Source organism: Venustampulla echinocandica, assembly GCF_003357145.1.
Source record: "Venustampulla echinocandica strain BP 5553 chromosome Unknown scaffold_0, whole genome shotgun sequence".
Lineage (NCBI taxonomy): Eukaryota > Fungi > Ascomycota > Leotiomycetes > Helotiales > Pleuroascaceae > Venustampulla > Venustampulla echinocandica.
The window spans coordinates 5,301,773-5,320,891 of record NW_022474205.1 but is presented as its reverse complement, the minus strand read 5'-3'; the positions used below and the strand labels follow the sequence as shown (position 1 = coordinate 5,320,891).

Below are 19,119 nucleotides of genomic sequence, written 5' to 3'. Positions count from 1 at the left end.
TCAAAGCTCTCTTTCTCGTCTACTTATACCAGCGGCCCACCCTACTCATGCGGTATAAGAGTATATGTGGCCCACGGCTATTTACTTTTATTCGCCTTGTATGAGTCTGCTTGTGCGAGTGTACTGATAGGGTTTTCTTTGAATGGAACTTAGATAGTTCTTTCGATGCTTACTTCATACCAACACCTGTGTCTCGATCCTCGACTAGTATGTGAATAGGATGTGGATGGAGTGTGATGATTAATCGCGTTGCCTCCTATCTCAAGTACTAATTCGTTTGAGTTTTCTTTCTCGGAACCTGTTAACTTATGGTTTACCTTTCTCTTACCATATAAGAGTATATGATTCATCATAAACGTGATCCATAATCTCCCTGCTGTTTGCCCTAAACTTCTTCTACTTCTCGCTCAGGCATAACGGCAGTCTCCATGTGATTCAATTGACTTGCCGCTGTTCACCCTGATGCATATAAAAGCTCGTGTTTTTAATCCTCGCTTGATGCGTGATTAGAATGTGGCGAGTAATCGTGTTGTGGTAGGATGCTATGGGGGAATGGGTAGATTCTGTGGTGAATGGAAGGAGGGGGGAAATGTATATATGTGCTATTTTCTTACTCTTTGGACTCTTTTCTTATAGGGATGACGGACTTATAGCGGTATCTGGATCTCTTGAACCTCCACACATCGCACCAGGGAGAAGATAACTCGTCCTAACCTCATATCTCTCCCCACAACTACATCCACCATCTCCTCCCAGAAACCACAATGAGCAACCGCCCCGGGCCACCGTCGGGGGGCTTCAACCCAAACGCACCACCGCCACCCTCTCGTACATACCGCTCCCAGTCTATCGCCTCCGGCAGATCCCAACCACGCTTCCTCACCGGTCAACAACAACGAAGAAGTAAAGGCCCGGCTGCCTGGCGGAGAAGCGATACTAAAGTCCGCGGACTGGCAAGGCGGAAGGGAGAGCGGAATCCGTTTAAGTGGGGGTTTACTATTGATGATAGCTTGTTGAGCCATCCTACGTGGAGGGATGCCCCAGATTTGCCGCCGAGGTCTAAGGGGTGTGTGATTATGTGATTATGTGATGGTTGGGGTGCGATTTTTGTGGGTAGAGAGAAAGGGAAGCGGATAGGGGTTGTTGCTTTTATAGATGGGGTTTGTAGATAAAGGGGTTTAAGGTGTGGGTGTTGTGTTTCTCCGGCTTATGGAATTCTAATAGGTGAAGTTGGAAATATAGACGTTGCTTTTCCGCTAGGATGAGGCTAGTTGCGTGTAGGTGCACTGCGGTATTTGCATATATGATGCTTTAGATACATGATGCTCTTGATACGGAAGATTAAATAGCTTTCCTACTATTTGATTGATTGGCTGCTGCATGCCTAAGCAAAGATGATCTTGCCCAATATTATATTGTACGGTTGATACCTGTACCTGCGGTGAAAGGGGTGAACGAATTGCAGCGTTGAGTTGGACAGAGTACGGAACTGCGTTTGATAGTGTATATAAGTGTTTGGGGGGCAGAGGAATCCAGTAAACCTTACAACTTATTTAAGTTATCTTGTTACGGAAAATGTGGCATCAAAGTAGGTAGAAAGAGTTGATTGATTAGGGTAACAGAGTGGGAGGTAAGTTCCACTTGTATATGGATATATGTAAAGGATGGGTAGTAATTTGGCTGCTGTATCACCGCGTTTCACCTCAACTTATTTCCATCTTAACAGTTGGCAAAATACCCCTAAGTATATTGCAAGGTATGATAGAGCGAATAGCTGTAATTGAATTCGGAAAAGCTGCCCTCTTAGCTAAACAAGACCTAGGAGTCGAAAGGAAAGGGACTGGCCGTGCAGAGTGATTGTACGAAGAGGCCACCTAAAATGACTTTCAACGATCGTTTTCCATTACGGGCGCTACCCCCGACGGCTCTTGGAGTGAGATCTTAGTACATCTGCTACTGCGTAATGACGTCTCATTTCGGCCAACTCTATAGCTCCATCATATCCAGTCTCACCTGCTTTGCAGCTCTTTGCCCGGATATTCAGGAGAAACTGAACCATGTCCAAGCGGCCATGTTCCGCGGCTCCATCAAGAGCCATTCTCCCATCCTCTTTGCTGGGATTGGCGTTAACATCAGCCCCATGATCGAGAAGCAGAAGAACTACTTTTATATGTCCTTGAATTGCGGCAGCTTGAATCGCGGTTACACCACCCTCGGGACCTGCTGCAGCGTTGACATCTGCTTTCTGCCCTAAAAGGAACATAATGAGGCCGATATCTGCAAATTCAGTACTGCATGCGGCTTGAAGAGCAGTTCTTCCGAATTTTTGCCCAGGAGGAGCATTCAAGTTTGCCCCTCTAGCCAGGAGCTCCTTGACGAAATCAAATCTTCCGACTGCTGCTGCAGCTTGTATTGGTGACCGTGTATTGGGAGCATTGCCTATCTGATTAACGTCGATTCCGGGGAAATCCAGCAAGCGGTGAACTAAATAATCATCTGGGCAAAACCGAATGGCACTAGATAATGCCGAATCCCAGCTCACGTGTCCTCGTTCTATTCCTGGATGTGTAACCTGGGCCCCTAGGTCTAGAAGAAGCTTGAGGATATCCGATTGACAAGATACAGTTCCTGTAGTCAAATATTTCAGGGAAACGTAGCTACTACGAGCGCATACTTCCAACAAGGTTTTGCTCACTTGTGCCTGGGGTGGAGGAACAACTTGCGCACCTGCTTTTAACAGGAGTCTGACGACGCTAATATCACACCTTTGCACAGCATAGTGAAGGGCAGTAAACCCACGATGCTTGCATGGTGGCCCATTTACGTTGGCACCCTCCCTAATCAAGTACTCAAGGGTGTTGAGGTTGCCTTTTTTTGCCGCATGTTGAATAGCAGAACAACCCTGATGCTTAGCCTCATTTATATCCGCCCCCGATTGAAGTAAGAGCCTGATACCGGCAATATTGTCACCTTCCACGGCTGCAGCCAGGGCTTCTGCCCCGTACGATTTTATATTTGCTCCATGCTTAACAAGGAAGTCGACAAATTCGACGCAGTTAGCATCCTTGGCTGCTGCGGACAGAACACCCCGTTTGTCGATATCTGCACCCGATTGCAGCAAAAGCGATGCCATATCTATATCATTTCTCTTAGCGGCTATGCATAGAGGAATACATCGGCCACTGCGGAAGACGACGCTAGTATTTGGATCTACGCCAAGGTCCAGAAGAGGTTTAACTGCTATAGAGTGATTCGGATATCTCACTGCCTCGCATAAAGAGTACTCCAAAAGTCTAGTTTGGCAGTCGTTCGATTCAGTCGTACCCTCAGGATACTGAGATAGGGTAGGAGTCCCTACTTTTGCAGCTGAAATTATTCCCTCCAGGGCCAAAGATGTCGGCGCTCTGCGGCTCGAGGATAGAAGTATTCGGTATATCTCCGTTTTGCTTCGCAAATACGTCCAGTCTAGGACGTTTTCTTGGCCTATGCTGGCCTTTCCAACGTCTGCCCCTGCTTTGAGTAGAGCTTTGATACAATCTGGGGCCTCTTCTCTTACGGCCGCTGATAGCGCCGTATCACCGGTAAGATAGTGCATATAGTCCGGGTCGGCGCCTTTATTTAGAAGGCACCTTAACATACCGATGTCATGGTGCATTGCTGCACGAATGAGCGGTGTATCAAGACTATCAGGTGAGACATCAGAACGAGGGTCTACATCTGCGCCAATCTCTATTAATAGCCTTGAAATGTCTAATTCCCCTCTCCAAACCGCGTATTCCAAAAATTTGAAACCTTTAGCCCCGGCAAGGATACTTGTATCAGCGCCTGAATCAATGAGGAGTTGCAAGGCTGATGCACTTCCATGGCGGGCTATGCTTTCAAAGAGCCGGATTGAAGCTGCTTGAACTGTTGGTGTTTTCATCTGAAATAGTCGTCGAAAGAAATCTGCTGCATTGTACTTCATGATCCAATGTACAAATTCACTTCTATCCGACGACGAGTTCAAGATGTTGTTCGAGATGAGGAACACGGCCAATTCTCCAATTCGAGCAACAGAGCATTTCTTCGTAGGGTCTAACAGTCGTTGGATTGTCAGGGAAAGGTTTCCACAAGTCCGTTCGGGAATTAGAGTCTGCATCATGGAGCCCAGTTCCGGTGTAAAATCCGTTCCTCGGACGGCAGAAGGAAGCAGTGCATATAAGAACTGTCGTCTTTCATCCGGATGTAAATTTTCCCCTGAGAGATGTGCGGAGAGCGGATAGGTCGCCCATGCTAAGTTTCGGCTCCCAAACAAAGTTGTTGCCATCTCCTGGAACTGATGCCATGGGGTATTGTGTAGGAAAATTGGGAGCCACACTTCCGAGAGAGTGCTCATGTGTTCATATCCGTCCAATATCTCGCCATCCTGAGATACATATGAGAAACTAAGCGCCTGTGAAGCTTGAGAGCTGGGTAGAGCTGCAAAGTTGGTGGCATAGTAATCAAGCCCTTGAGTTGTCATTTGACCTAAATCCAATTAGCCTTGGTATTCAAGCTCTGACAACGAGTCACCTACGTTGATTCTGAACCGAGGGGCCACAGTAAGATACATGGCCATTGTTATTGGCAAATTCCACGCCTAAAAGACTCCGTGGAATGATCTGAGGACTTGGCGGCTTTATATAGGATGGCCTTTTGGCTATAGCTCCTGGGCTTGCCGTACTGGACTTGCCTAGGGCGCGAATTGATAGGTTAGGACTAGCGGGTGGTGTTCGAATAGAAACCCCATTTGTTAATATTGGGCTTCCAACTACTCGAAAGTCAATAACGGTTTCTTAAAGCCGTAGACCTCAGAGAGCTTACCCCTTTGCAAATGAACAGCGTTGGCACGGTTCCGATTGACTTCTTTACGAACTTTGTGCTGGGGAATGCGGATACCATGTAACAATATTTCGCTTCTCTTGTTTTGTCTGGCTCTTTTCGAGAGGTGGTGCTTGATAACCGGCCAATCGGTTTTCTTTAACTTCTTCGACAAGCCCCAGCTGTCTCTCAATTTCGATTCGAATTTCCATTCCCTGATGGCAGGGTAAGCAAGGGGCCAAGACGAAATGGTAGTTTCTTACGATGCATGGAAATTTTGTAAAGCCATGATGCTTCGAACTTCCTTCAACGTTTTCTTCTCCTCGAGAAACAGCTTGCATATTGTCTCCCGATGGACTTCCCATCGATCCTCAGTCGAGCACCCTTCGGTTGATGGTATGAACATTTTTGTGGCAGGCACATGCAGAAACTGAACAACATAATCTAGGTCTCCCAAAAGGTGGTTCAGTACTCGGGACGGGCGTTGGGGGAATATGTAGGAGTTTAAAATGCTGGTTGGCGGATTGTACAGGTTCTCGATAGAAGGCTGGGAATGGCCTACAGCCTCGGTGCCTTACTTTAGCGGTGTCCAAAGTCTGTCCAGAGTGTGTCCAAAATCTGGTGGTGCTGAGTCGGGCATGCATTTCGTTTGCCCGGCAGCCTTACATTGAACGTTGACTCTGTGCGATTATTCTCTGTGGTTGGGCATAGTTTGCCGCCAGAAACACAGCCACTGCCGGAAATGCAAATGGCCAAAATCTGGTGGTGTTGATTGGGCCTGAGCCGAGTAGAGTCGGGCATGGCGTTGGTTGCTGGCAATCCGAAATCGAGGCCGTGTTCTGCGTGTATGTTTCAGTGTGATTGGAATATTAGCTAGCTGGCCCGCGATGCAATGCATGTTGCATCACCGACATCCTCAGAAGGCGGACGGAAAATCCGAACCTGGTCCCGACCTGGTATCCAAAATCTGGTGATATCCTAAAAATCTAAAAATCCAAAACTTGAAGATTGAATAGTGACTTTGAGGACCAAAATCTGTGGAGAGTCAATCCCAAGAATTATCCCATTATTTATCAGGACGATGCACCCGCTTTAGTAAAGATGACAATTCTCAACTCTGCATTTCCCTTTGTGCATTTATAATTGCCGTCGTCTGGCACACTCCGTGATGTTATCTTCTGAAGCGATGATTGGCCTAGCCGCGATCCTAATAATGTGTATGCCCGCTGTCAGATACTTGATTCAAATGGCCCGTCGCCACAAGGTCTCTCGCCAGATAAAAGGTGAGTAAAATATCATTTATAGACCGAGGGCTCACTAAGACTTCAAGATGCACAATCCGAACCTCCAACTCGAGAATTCCGTTGCCAAACACACCAAAATCACCAGAATAACAATTTCGAATCCCACGGATCTCAACTTGAGGCGGGAACATTCTACTATGAAGTAAATATGGTCATTTTTGAATATCTTGTGCAAGGCAATGCTAATTCAGTTTGAATGTCTAGCTCCAAAGAGAGTTGATCACTTCCTCGTCAACCTTTTATTTCGGAGGCCGTCGAAGTCGATGCAGGTCATGTTCTAGTAGTGGTGGGATGCCAGGTACAAATAATTCCCAACCTGTCCTCTACTTGGGAACCGATCCTGTGCCTTAGCAAGAATATGGGACTTTTGTGTGGTTGTTCGGAACAGAGCACATATGATTTGGGTTGAAAGTAAAATGTGGTTGGCAGCGCTTTATTCATAAGACTTTTGTTTTTTAAATCTCGTGCTCTAGGAAGCTGGGCCTCTCGGTTCTGCGGAGTTCCTCTGTATAGTAGATATCTGCCAAGGCTACTTGCCCGATTTTGAATGCAACGCTTTTGAGAGATAATATCTCAAGATACAAATCTCAGTAATACTCAGCAATCTTAAAACAAGAGCACATCACCAATTCTTCAAATTGTACATCTCAATGCTCTACAGAAATAGCAAAAACGTGCACGTCGCTCGGACTGTTGCCCTGATTATAATTCCCCACCTTGAAATAACTCTTGGGCGCATCCAAGTCGAAAGTCTCCAGCACCTTCATCGCGCCACCATTGACAGACACACTGAGAACATTCGTCTCATATCTGATTTCATAGGAGAAAGTCGTGCCAACCGGTACTGTCGCAATAGTGGTGAAATTGGAGTCTCCTCCCGCTCGCGTCTTCTCAACTCCCATGGTGAGGACTCCTTGCGCGTTGTAGTACAACTCACATACTGGTTTTGTGGATATGCTGTCATCGATATGGATTTGTCCGACTACCGTCCCCCGTTTGCTATCATCCGCAACTGTAACTGCGACCGTGGCTTTCAGTCTGTTCTTCGCAGCGTTCGGGTCCCAGCTCGAGGGATTGCTTTCGCGTAGCTCAGTCCGGCAGTGTAAACTATTCTTGGTGGTGACGCAGTCGGAGGAGGATGGCGAGCCTGGGACTTGCATGACTAGCGCCCCGTCACCGCTTTCCGTGAAGAAGTATTTGTGTCCTGGATCTTGGTAGCCGGAACAGCCTTGCAGATCAGTGCTCTTGATTGTGGTCGGGCTTCCTGTGGATCCGATGGGCAGTTGAAGGTTCCATTTTGAGAGGTCAAAATTTCCTCCTGGTGCACACGTGGGATCTAGTGCAGCAGTGGCCCTACTAATTGCACATCCAAGGAGTATGATTGTTGACAGTGCTGATATCTGTGGAGACATGGTTTGCTGATTAACTTCTGGTTTGAACAAAGATAAGAACTGCAGATGTTGGATATTAGATATCAGTATTGGTGAACCTTGTGTATGCCAAAATAATTGGGGGCAACAACTACTCCGTACACAAAACATTTCTGGAGATATATATACTGAGCCTCGGCTGGGGCTAAGATTGAAGAGGTAAGATCGTGCATCAGCGACAAGGAAAACCACAGCCTCGTTTCATAGCAGGGAATCTCCACAAATGCGAGCTTACTTGTTGTGTCCCTGAATCCTATTATTACTGGGCGACGTTGCACTTCGTACTCCCAACTTTCGGAAATGAGTGGTGGATCCGTCAAATGCGGGCAGCGGGATGTTGTAGCGATCTGGGTAATAGAATCCTACGGAGTTTAAACTTAGCTGTTTCAAGTTGCATAGCCAATGCCAAATAGGATCAGCTTGAGAGGATATTCGGATGGTGCTCTATCTAAAAGTGTGAATGGTGGGTATAATTCACGTGGCGTATATCCTACTTTTAGTTAGTTTGAAACACGCCCCTGGCCCTATTTGTGGCTATCTGGCACGAGCTGCTAGCTGTTGCACTGGCCTATCAAATCATGAAATTTCCTGAAGATACACAGAAACATAAATTGTATTGGGATTTTTGAAAGAAATTTCTCGATTAATAACCGATTAAATAGGCATGGTACCACGTAAATGAACATTCCAAGTCTATGCGAAATTCCCACTCGTCAAGTCACAAAACATTGCACCGTCAAGATTTACACCACCCAAGGAGCAAACAGGGAAACAATAGACTTTAACCCCGAATAATGCAAGTCACTGCTGAATTATAAAACAGAACACTGCCATTCACTTGAACTTGAAGCTACCTTACACAATTTGGGTAGTGGATAGGGCCTCCTTTGAAAAACCAAGCGAGCACAAACCAATCAAGCGTAAAACCTATAACAATATCATAGTCTCAAGCTAGGTAGGTTCCGAGTTGGTTAGCAGGGAGCGGCATACTTGCCCAATGTTAGGAGAACATAGTGCTGTCCACTCAAAAGAGCAAAGCGAGCTGTCCAAGGAGAAGCTTAAACGCGGCGAGCACGGGTTCAACACTCCAGCCCGCCAGAGCAGCAATCAAGCTTTGAATTATACACTCTCAGCTCAGCAACATCTCCCACAAATCACGCTTCTCAATACTTAACAGGTGTCCAAGCCTGGGGAAACACCAACTGGAGTTGTTTGGCAAGCAATCTTTTCGATTGCGTCAAATTGATTAGTTTGTGAATGGGGATTGCTATCCCTGGCCGAGGAGTGAATCACCGTTATTTTGATGGTAGAACAAGCTTGTCAATAGAAAACGCGGTAACAGTTTATTTTTTCCAGTTAGATCAGTATTTGCGCCTTGCAACCCTCACTCTCTACCATCTACAGGAAGTCTTGTATGCAAAAATGGCTGATCGCGTAGGTCAATCTATCCATCTGCCGCCACTCTCAAGCAGCAAGAATTTCAAGTTTCGACACTCCAAATCACCTCTCTACGACAAGACAAGTCCTGAGTGGTACTGGAAGCTTTCGCCAGCCCTCCCCGAGCTCTGGATACGAGATAGCAACTTGCTGACGCCCGCAATTATCGCTGAACTCGAAACCGCATGGCTGCAATACCAAAGCTTGAATATTCCAGGGAAAGGAGACGGGGCAAGGTTGAGCATGAAGACGAGGCAAGGAAGAAGGCTGTTGGAGATAGAGTACAGCAGATTGGACCTGAGTGTAAGAAGAGCAAAAGAGGTTGCACTGGCAAGATACGATAATTTCGTTATTAGGGGAACGGATGGAAGTCTCGACTATCACACAGAGACCGTAGACACGAGGACGGTGATTGGGAAGGAGGAGCAGAGTGACTCGACTCGTTGCATCGCGATGTGAATTTAATGTGTAAAGGTACTCGTACTCGTATTCGTATTTTATACGAGTGTAGAGTTTCCATCTCCGGTCTTATTTTCCAACGCCCATTCTCATATTATGCCCTCCCTCGTGCAGTCGCCGGGGAGGAACAAAAGGGGCGCCAAAGAAGTTTACTTCGAGAGTTCTTGTTTTCAGGAGTCTTGCGTCCGCTAAGTCACTCTTGGCTATGACTTTCGTTTTCCTACAACAACTACTCTTCCAAGGGTGTATGAATCGAGGACTTTATCTTCGAAGCAATATTTGCAATGGTCTGTATTGTTACTACAATCATTTAGTGGTAGAATCTAAGATGATTTTGCTATTGCTGGGACATGAATTGTATATACCATCATCATGGTGTGCGCCATGGATGTTGTTGCACAAAGCAAAGGTATTTGGCGTCGCAAATACGAGAATCGTCCCAACAATGCATCCAACAAGAGTCCGTCTCGGAACACCATCGATTCATATCTCGCACATACTCCCCTACCAGCGAGCAGATTTTACGGATAATGAGGATATATCTGCAAAGCTGAAGAATCTCTCATACCTCACAGCGGGGATGTTCTCTAGAGGAATCAAATGAATTCAGATCATATTTAACGGAATTCAATAGGCAAGAGGTAAGCTTCATTGCTCCAACTTATATAAACGTATAGTTAATAGGATATATATACTATCTTTTTGAAATGCACAGTATCGATTTTGACGTTCTTGCTTCGCAGGCGGTCAGATGAGTATTCGAAATGTCTCCAGGACGGAAATATGAGGAAAGAATTTGCTTTGATGAAAAGATAAGGATGAATGACCCGTTCGGAATTCATCAGTCGGCCTAGAAATGGGTAAGTGTGCTATCTCTCCCGTGCCGAGAACCTACAAATCGACACCCCGAAATCATACGTCGTAAGCCACGAAACCGGCACGAAATTTCGTCGATCAAGTTGCAAGCCGATACTCTGCAGTCTCCACATGACAGCATATGGCCAAAATTCGAGAGTCCTATTGACAAAGAGGGCTAGCCGACGGAGCTGGATCAACACATCTCGTATGATGTCAACTGGTTCGAGTAAGACCGGATAAATAACTCTCCAGATTTGGACTGAACGGCCAAACAAATCACCTATTGGAATGATTGTGCTACGTAGGAGGTACACAATTAGCTCTCTAAACAGAGCTGAAAAACACAACGGTCTGCGTAAGCTCTTAGGTCCTGGATATGTTCCCGGCATGTGCTTGACTAGTTAAAGCTTATATTCGTATATGCATAAGTTGATGTAACACACGACGATCAACCCTCGTATTCCATGGAAGAAACCTTGCAGTAAATGTTACTTTGGAAAACAGCAAACTATTCTCGTACTACATATGAGATCCCGTGTACTCGGCCAGTAACTGCTATTCTGATTTTATGCTTTCATGTATAAATACACTCATATCCATCACTCGGTATCGCAGATATTCCTAGTCATCTCCAATACTCTGTACGTAGGTACATAAGACATCTAGGTCCTGCTACCAAAATGCAACTCGTTTCTCTCTTCGAGGTCTCAGCGCTCGTAGGCCTTGTTTTCTCCCAATTCATGGTCCCGGTTCCCTGGTACGTCTCATCAGTGACTATAGGGAACATTCGGCATGGGACTGGCGGCTTGTAAGTACCCCCCAGCGAAATCTGCCTCATGGGCCCCCTCTTTGTATCCCCCCNCTCCTCCCCCCCCACCCTCCAAAAAGTCCCTCGTAGTTAATAAGACAACCATACTATGTACTAATTAAATCATTTTTAGCTGGAATTTAAACATTTCGGATACTCCCACACTAGCGCCACAAGGCTTCAATACATCATGTGCCTACTATAACCCCACAACCTACATCTTCGCTCTCGATGGCGCACCCTACAAGGCCCCCTGCGCGAATCCTAACGTCACATTTGGATTATTCCCCAATGGTGGATGTGGATTCACATTGAATGTTACACACACCTATGGCGACTGCAGCCTGTGAGCAGCCCTTTTTTTATATCCCCGTTCTCACTTCTCACCTACCCCTCATCTCATAAACCTTGTCACTTGAACCATGGAAATGGAAAAAGTATGGAAATAAAAGACTAAAAACCCCCTAGTAAGCGAGGACATCCCAAGCCATGCGTGGATAACGGCACTTGGATATTCAGCTACGACGATATCCGGGGCCAGGAGAATGACGTCCAGAATAATTTTGGCCAGTCCGGAGGGTTTGCTTCGTCTGGGTTTAGTATGTATCCGACGCGGGCAATCCCGAGTGAGAAATGCGAGTTCTGTTGATTTTCAGTTTCAGGTGTGAGTCCTATGACTCTTTGAGATGGGCGCTTGACCTGGCTTGGAGTAGCCATACAATACCAAGATTCATGTAATGTTCCTCTTTTTCGTGAGCTCATGCTTTGATTCAACATTCTGTGCATTTGTGGTTTCTCTTAAGAGCAAGCCAGTACTGCACTGGCATGCAATTTTGTAACTCGAGACCTCTCTAAAAAATGTCACTAAATATCAGACATCGTACTCATCGTGTTCTAATGCATCGCAGATGGAACGAGTAGGTGGTGAAGAAGTCACCCAGGTATCTGACTTGGTAACAAGCGGCATGCTATTAGGTAAGGCTTGCAAATGAAGTAGAGGAACGGAATAATATCATGGTACTGCGACACATAGGTATGTAATGGTGAGATGGAGGGAGCTGGTGGCAACGGGACTCATTGGAATCAGATAGTTTGACTGAAAAACATCTGATTAGTTTGAGAAGGCTATAGATCTCATTAGAGTTATTTGAGTAATGGAAAGTGAAATAACTACTGTACTGTACAACATATACAAAAAAGCCATAATATGCACTTGCTCTATGCTTCCTCACTGGCCTCTACCTTTCACTGATCATTCTAATGCTAATTGGCACCTTCCTCCGTAGCCTCCACGACCCCACCATAATCCTCACCCTCCCAGACCGCTTCGACAATGCACATCCTACACCCCTCGATTCTCTTGACGCCGTTAAACCGAAGGCTGCTATGAACACCCTCAAACAGCGCTTTGTACTCGGCTGCATTTCTCTCTCTCGCATTAAGCAACGTTAGCATAACCAAATCCATGGACCGAATAATTTTCTCGTCCCACAGACTCTTCTCCATACCATATCCGTCCTGGAGACAGTGATCATTAATCAAGATCTTGGAGCCCTTTTTGAGAGCCGGGATGAGATTCTTCAGGATAAGTGCGGCGTATTTGTCCGAGTGGTTGTGGAAAATCCAGCGGAATAAATACACATCAGCACCCTTGACGGGCTGTGGGGTGAAAAAATCGTACGCCTGAAAAGATATGCGGGATGCAAGATCGCCTTCTAATGTCGGCGCCGAGGCCACGGTTTTGGGGAGATCTTGTACGACAAACCGAAGGTCGGAAAATCGCTTGGCGAGATCGATGCAGACAAACCCATGAGAGCCGCCAACGTCGACGATGGTACCTTGAGAGGTATTGAGTGAGGTCCAGTCGTAGCTGTCAAGGAGATAAGATACTTCGTAGCCTTCACCGCCGGTAAGGGAGGTCATGGCGCCTCCCATACGCTTTGCGCGTGAGGGATCTTTGCCGAAGGTCACAAACATGGGTTCTTTATTTGTGGTGTTGTTTGAGACACAAAAGCCGGTTTGTGTGGGCTCCGAGGCTGATGGGTACTCATCTAACGCAGTGACTACTTTTGATGCTGCCTAAAATGATTTTAGAGGAGGAAAACAACCAGTAGAAAGAGAGAGGTTTCGGAAGTTGGCGCATGGTGTGGATGGCTATCCGAGCTATAAGAGGGATGAGAAAGACTTACAGGCCAAATGTCACCAGTGCAAAACCCAACCCAGTCATTCATCACGGCATCCTCCGCGAGCACTCGGCTGGCTGCGGTATGAGCTACCACGTCGGGATTTACCTCCCTGAATATTCTGTTTGTCATTGCATGGCGAATGAAACGGCGGACATTGACCTCATCCAAGCCGGCCTTTTCAGCGATTTGGGTGTAGGTTGCCGTTTCATGGACGGGAAATGATTTTGCTGGGAAATGTTAGGATGGAGTAATATACCAAAAGGGGATACTGTACCAATCTGATAATGATATATGGCGTGGAGAGAGAGAGAATTGTTATGCTTCACTAGTCGTCAGTGAGTTTTATTAGAGGAAGCTGAAGAAAACTCACATCCCAGGCCATCCATCTCACACCCTCTCTCGGGCCGGTCGCCAAATCACCCAGTTCCTTCGTCGCCCTGACAATCTCCTCCCTGGCCTTCTTGATGTCCTCAGGTAAACTTGGGAAATCCAGAGGAGCATCAACGTCGAATGATGGGACAGGATTTCCGCTTTTCTTGATATACTCGTCTAGCTTCTCCGTCTCTCTGGTAATAATGGCGGCCAATTCTACCATACCCGGCGTCGAGGGCTTGGCTTCCTCAGCGGAGTTGACACCATTCGCAGTGGCAACATTTGAAGATCCAGTTTCGTCTCCAGTATCCAGCTCGGGCTCTTTGGCGAATGGTGAAGACATCTCAGAAACACCGCGGCTTTCTCTCTTGCGTTTGCTCCCATTACGTGCCAAACCCCCGCTAAATCTGTCCCATAACTTGCCCATTGTTGCCATCTTGGTCGCGAGTGCGGATGGCGGTTTGGTTGGTGGACTGTATCTTCAGAGGTTGTACTTGGGTCTCTGAACCGAGTGATGCGTTTCCAAGACAAGCAAGGAAACAGTGAATAACAGCTCCAAGGGTCGTTTGCTGGCTGGTTGCTTGATCCTTGCAGTTCCGAGAGTTTATATTCCTCAACCCGACTCCCGAGGCCTGTGTTGTGCCTTTCTCACCTCGAGGTTCGAGGTTCCTTTGCAGCGGTCAAGCCCCAGTTCCATTCACTACGAAGTAGACCTTGGGGACCCCACTTTTTGTGTCTCGAGAGTCCAGATGTCTGTTTCTGAGTTGCGCGGTTCCTAGCGGATATCAGAGCCCTGTCAATGTTTCCAGCCACAGCAGTTATCCCCCGCTTTTCCTCCTCGAGATGTAGTATGTGAATGACAGATCGTAAATAATCAGACAGATTACAAGACTTGACGAGCTGAAATATTCACCGCCGCCAGGATGAAGGAGGAGGAAAACGAATGGGGGACCGTGGCCGATGGCAATCACGCTACTGGCGTGATGGCAACCGCGCAGAGACCTCTAGGATCCTACCCCAGGTGCAGGCGTTGGGAAGCCATCATTTCATTAGACCCATTAAACAACTCCCCTGCACCGTGCCCCGAAATTCGGTTCTTTAACCCGACAGGAGGCAGAGCCGGTGGCAATAATGTGTGGTGTGGCATCAATGTGGCATCAACGTGCCAAACCCGCCGTGGGGAAATCCGCCGACCTTTCTGGCCATGGACACCTGCTGAGCCTACCAATGCTATCCTGGCGAGGCAAGCTCAGGACGGTGGTAGCGGCCTCGTGGCTGCGATTCCCTCTAATGATTGCGGAGTATCAGTATCGAACCGATATGGAGCACAGAACAAAGTACACTACAGCGAGTACCCCGTACTCCGTGCGATGTACGAAGTACCAACTCACGATATCCTCATCCATGTCGTGCAACGCGATTGCAACCGTCCACGGGTTCGGGTCCGGAAACCACGTCTCCGAAAGGAACTATCGAAAAGGGACTGTGCTGCAGAAATTGGGTCTCCTGGTCCAATCCCGAAAAGCTTCAACCGGCCGTGGGGAAACCGGCAGAGTTCCAACTCGTGATATTGCCGATATATCCCAGATTCCCAACTGCTCGGTTGGCCAATTTCTTCAGCGGGTGTTCTGGAGATGCTTGCGGGAGGCGGCTTACATCCCAGATTCGTGGCGTCGGCTCCCATGCGGGACTGGCGAAAATTACGTGGCGGCCATGTACCGTACCTCGTACTACACACAGCCAATGTTAACGTTGATCCAATTCCAAAGTAACGAGGTATCTGCGATTCTGCTGATGAACCGGGCAGGTTTCTTGCTTTGACTTCCACCATATTCCACACCTTGATGTCTGTCTAATCCGCGGAGGAGCCACCCGCATCATTATCTGTCTACCGTATGTATTTTGAGGATTGCCAAGTCATTGCGTATAACCTCGGTGTACCTTAGACAGCATCAGCAACCAACAGTAAACTCTTTGTCGTACACCCCGCCATTCGGTTAACTTGGTGAGGATTCTCTTTTCAGCGAGGTTAAGATTGAGCACTTCTAATTAGGAAGGAAGTAATTGCAATATTGTAGATTAAATAGTAGCTAGGATGACTTTCGACTTTGTGTTTTACAACTTTATGGTTTATAGCTAGATAATTTTATAGCCGCATCGATCACAACAAATCTCTAGCTTTATAGAGAGTTAATTACTCTCTTCTCGCGATGGTAAAGCACCGCCCCTTCACTGTTCACGAGGCCGGTAGAGGTGGTTGTTCCGTCCTTAAAAAGACCACGACTGGAGGCCTGGGGGGCAAAACTTTGATGCAGGCAGGAAATAATTAGAATGAATTGGGTTGTGACTTGAGAGATCCTCGCAATAGTGGCCTACGGCTGTATATGGGGTGACCTGCCTACGTAATATTAGCTATATCTTAGCTACTCTCATACACTTAAATAGATGTAAAGTAAGTTTGAAGATAAGCTGCCGTTGGAAAACATCGCTATAAACCTTGGGCGGCAATAATAGTATCAAGGATTAGCTATCGATAAGTAATCTATATTTGAGAACGAAACATATGCTTATAGGGGCTACTTAGCTAGTAAGCTGTGTGAGGTAACATCGTCTGCATCTGCCCAATTATATCAATATGACCCACCAAGGTGATTACATAGGTAGGAACTCTATCCCGCACAACCTGGTACATCCGGTGGACGACATATAAGTCTCGACCCTTCTGTAACGTGTAACGGCGACACAGAGGACTTGGAGTACTGGCTATGTCTAGTACGATGGCGGTGTGCGGTGAACTCAATCCAATCTTGTCCAACTGTAAGATATAATATAGGGCTGCGGTTTTGTGAAGCACAGTAGTCCCATGAGAAAGCGAGAAAGCGCAACAACTTTGAAATGGCACAACAGGAATCGGATAGGGTGGTAGGATTGGGAGATAGTATCGTAAAAGTAAACAAAGGAATCTGAAAGGTAATTTGTTTCTTTCACATACTGAGATGTATCAGTGATGTAGAGGTAGTATTAACCTAGGTAATTTGACTTTTCCGGCCTATATTTGTAATGCTGCGCGAGCTGGCCGCTTCCTCCATATAGTGCGTCGTTGAACAACAGACAGCCGTCAAGGGGTCATTAAAAATCGTGATCTCGTTTTTCCACTCCCAAACTCCTGGCTGTTGCTCATGTGAATCATGCGCACAGTGCTCTGGAATACTCACTGTCAAGCCCGAGACTAAACACACCATCCCATGCAGATCCGTCCATATTACCAAAAGACGCCAACTTCATATCTAGCATGTATATCTTGGAGAGCTCAAATTTCCCGTCCTTTCACATGGGCTTTTGCCCGCATATAATATACAGTGGCATATGACTATGCACCGAATTATCCATATATGCTTTCCGAACTTCGACGAGATAAACATCGACTTGTGCCTTGGACCATCCTAGGCCTCTTGTGAAAGGACCTAAAGCAATAGGCTCTAGGCCATCCATCAATATTGTTCTCCAGTACAGCCCGACTTGCTTGAGCACTTTGTTTTTGGGCCATACTCCAATAGGTACGTGGAAGACTCGTGTCGAAACGTTTGTGAAACCCGCCTCGTGCATCATATCTGTTAATAAGAGGGTCGCCTTGAAGTTGACGCCCAAATTGGCGAGACCTTGGGCGACAAACTCCCAGTATTGTGCGACCATGTTATCGACCGGCATGCTGTTGTCATGACACTGAGGGAAGTGGTAGATTTCTTGGAGCTCAAACCAGCCTCCTGGCTTCAGGTGACTATACAAACCAATAATTAGTGCCCATTCCATAGATTCAGTAAACGGGTCTGGAGCAAATAGCAAAACCATACTCAAGCACCGTCGCCATAAGTTTCGGCCAGTTTTTGATAGCCATAACTGTATTCCGGCCATGCACATAATCATAATAGTTGGCCGGCTTCAACCATTCACTTTCGACATCGTCTACCATGAACCTCACATTCGGTGGAAGCCATCTCGGTTGGATGGGGCTCAAGTCCACCCCCATGACGGCAGCACTTGGATATATTTCCCCCACTAGACAAAGAGCTATTAGAATCTGCCACGGCTATGGTGGGCGGAGCGTAGACTTACTCTCGATCGCCCAGATCCCCGTCCCCGTCCCCAAGTCCAATATATTCTGAGGATTCGACCCAATTGGCGCATAGTGCAACTCCTGACACAAGTTGACCACCATCGCATGCTTCATATCCTCTCTCTCCTGCTCGCTGTCGTCGTTCGGGAAGTTATATGCGCCCTCTCGAAACCTATGATATCTCCTGCCATTCTCAAATGCATAGTTTCTGATTGACGATGCGAGGGAAGTCGTTCCGGTGCCTATCGAGTCGGTTTCGTAGCCTGCATCGGAAACTGATTGCCCGTCGGTGCCCGAGTCGACGTCGATTCCATCCTGTGCCTGTTGAGCGGCAGAGCTATGCTCCAGGTCTTGTATAGCTTGATCTTCAGGCGACAGCTGGAAGTAGGAGTTCATGGCCGGTGACGATTGGGCTTCGTCCGGTTTCGTGTTCGTGTTCGAGGGAGCCACCTCTGCAGAGTTGGCAGATACGCCCCGGTTGGTGGCTGCAACGGATATGGCAGAATCATTGGCTTGAAGAGCGTCCATGATTGCAAATTTCGAGTCCCAGGACCATTCTTGAGGTTGGGGAGATACTACTGCGCTTGGTGATGGAGCAAGATGCAATACAAAAGTCGCATCGCCCCCGAGTTAACTGATCGTGAAAGCGACGGGCCACGAACAGGAAGGATTCCGATATGGTAGGCTCAAACGACTCCCTGTGGTGCCCGATCGTGTTACGTCGCTCAGCAAATCAAGCTCTCAAATCTCGATGCGCCGATATTGATATTTGCCGGATGCAGCTACGATCGTGTCGCATGCATGTTCTTCCCTCGATTTTGCTTGCGGCGAGGGGTCATTGAAGACTACCGGGGCCGACAGAATTGCATCATAGATGACCAAGCTGTGTAGCCTTGAGGATTGGAGGAGGTTGGAGGTTTGAATTTGATTCCAGCGGGGTATTTGGTATTGCTGTGAGAGGCCAGACAAAGGGCGCGAAATACTGTGCTACTCAGTAGTCTCAGTAGCCTTTCGGAGGACGCGGAGCAACCCATGCAGGCATTCGAGCTGCACCATGCACGGTACAGAGCGCGAAACAGACGTAGAGTCTAGACTCGCGACTGTCGACTCTGGAGCATGGTGCGGAAGTCCATTCAGGGTGCTCAGCATAATAGCCCAGAGTAGTGTTGTGGGGGGGCACGGGGACTATGTACTGTAACAGGAGGTGCCACCCGGCAAGTTCCAAGGCAATTAAATTGTTGCGACTCAAAGTACTAGCTATTTTGGTATTTTGTCGCACTCAATGATGAATAATGCATTCCACTGCGAAAAG

General features: G+C 47.2%; 7 protein-coding genes across 7 annotated transcripts; 3 read left to right on the top strand and 4 right to left on the bottom strand.

Moving 5' to 3' along the window:
• Window positions 1–1,912: 1,912 nt before the first annotated feature.
• On the bottom strand, window positions 1,913–5,245 carry BP5553_01647 (uncharacterized protein; the record flags this gene model as incomplete). Its single annotated transcript, XM_032010270.1, has 4 exons — window positions 1,913–4,506; window positions 4,556–4,789; window positions 4,843–5,054; window positions 5,103–5,245. The coding sequence occupies 4 exons, from the start codon at window positions 5,243–5,245 to the stop codon at window positions 1,913–1,915; spliced, it is 3,183 nt and encodes a 1,060-aa protein (XP_031874324.1).
• Window positions 5,246–6,790: 1,545 nt separating this feature from the next.
• Window positions 6,791–7,555, bottom strand: BP5553_01646 (Uncharacterized protein; the record flags this gene model as incomplete). Its single annotated transcript, XM_032010269.1, has 1 exon — window positions 6,791–7,555. One exon carries the CDS (start codon window positions 7,553–7,555, stop codon window positions 6,791–6,793), a length of 765 nt encoding a protein of 254 aa, XP_031874323.1.
• Window positions 7,556–8,995: 1,440 nt separating this feature from the next.
• On the top strand, window positions 8,996–9,469 carry BP5553_01645 (uncharacterized protein; the record flags this gene model as incomplete). The annotated part of the gene is made up of 1 exon (XM_032010268.1): window positions 8,996–9,469. One exon carries the CDS (start codon window positions 8,996–8,998, stop codon window positions 9,467–9,469), a length of 474 nt encoding a protein of 157 aa, XP_031874322.1.
• A 1,538-nt stretch (window positions 9,470–11,007) lies between these two features.
• On the top strand, window positions 11,008–11,485 carry BP5553_01644 (uncharacterized protein; the record flags this gene model as incomplete). Its single annotated transcript, XM_032010267.1, has 2 exons — window positions 11,008–11,135; window positions 11,269–11,485. 2 exons carry the CDS (start codon window positions 11,008–11,010, stop codon window positions 11,483–11,485), a joined length of 345 nt encoding a protein of 114 aa, XP_031874321.1.
• Window positions 11,486–12,398: 913 nt separating this feature from the next.
• BP5553_01643 (S-adenosyl-L-methionine-dependent methyltransferase) lies at window positions 12,399–14,129 on the bottom strand (the record flags this gene model as incomplete). The annotated part of the gene is made up of 4 exons (XM_032010266.1): window positions 12,399–13,214; window positions 13,325–13,548; window positions 13,596–13,641; window positions 13,692–14,129. The coding sequence occupies 4 exons, from the start codon at window positions 14,127–14,129 to the stop codon at window positions 12,399–12,401; spliced, it is 1,524 nt and encodes a 507-aa protein (XP_031874320.1).
• Window positions 14,130–14,616: 487 nt separating this feature from the next.
• Window positions 14,617–15,261, top strand: BP5553_01642 (uncharacterized protein; the record flags this gene model as incomplete). The annotated part of the gene is made up of 1 exon (XM_032010265.1): window positions 14,617–15,261. The coding sequence occupies one exon, from the start codon at window positions 14,617–14,619 to the stop codon at window positions 15,259–15,261; it is 645 nt and encodes a 214-aa protein (XP_031874319.1).
• A 1,759-nt stretch (window positions 15,262–17,020) lies between these two features.
• BP5553_01641 (S-adenosyl-L-methionine-dependent methyltransferase) lies at window positions 17,021–18,335 on the bottom strand (the record flags this gene model as incomplete). The annotated part of the gene is made up of 3 exons (XM_032010264.1): window positions 17,021–17,471; window positions 17,545–17,749; window positions 17,807–18,335. The coding sequence occupies 3 exons, from the start codon at window positions 18,333–18,335 to the stop codon at window positions 17,021–17,023; spliced, it is 1,185 nt and encodes a 394-aa protein (XP_031874318.1).
• Window positions 18,336–19,119: the final 784 nt, after the last annotated feature.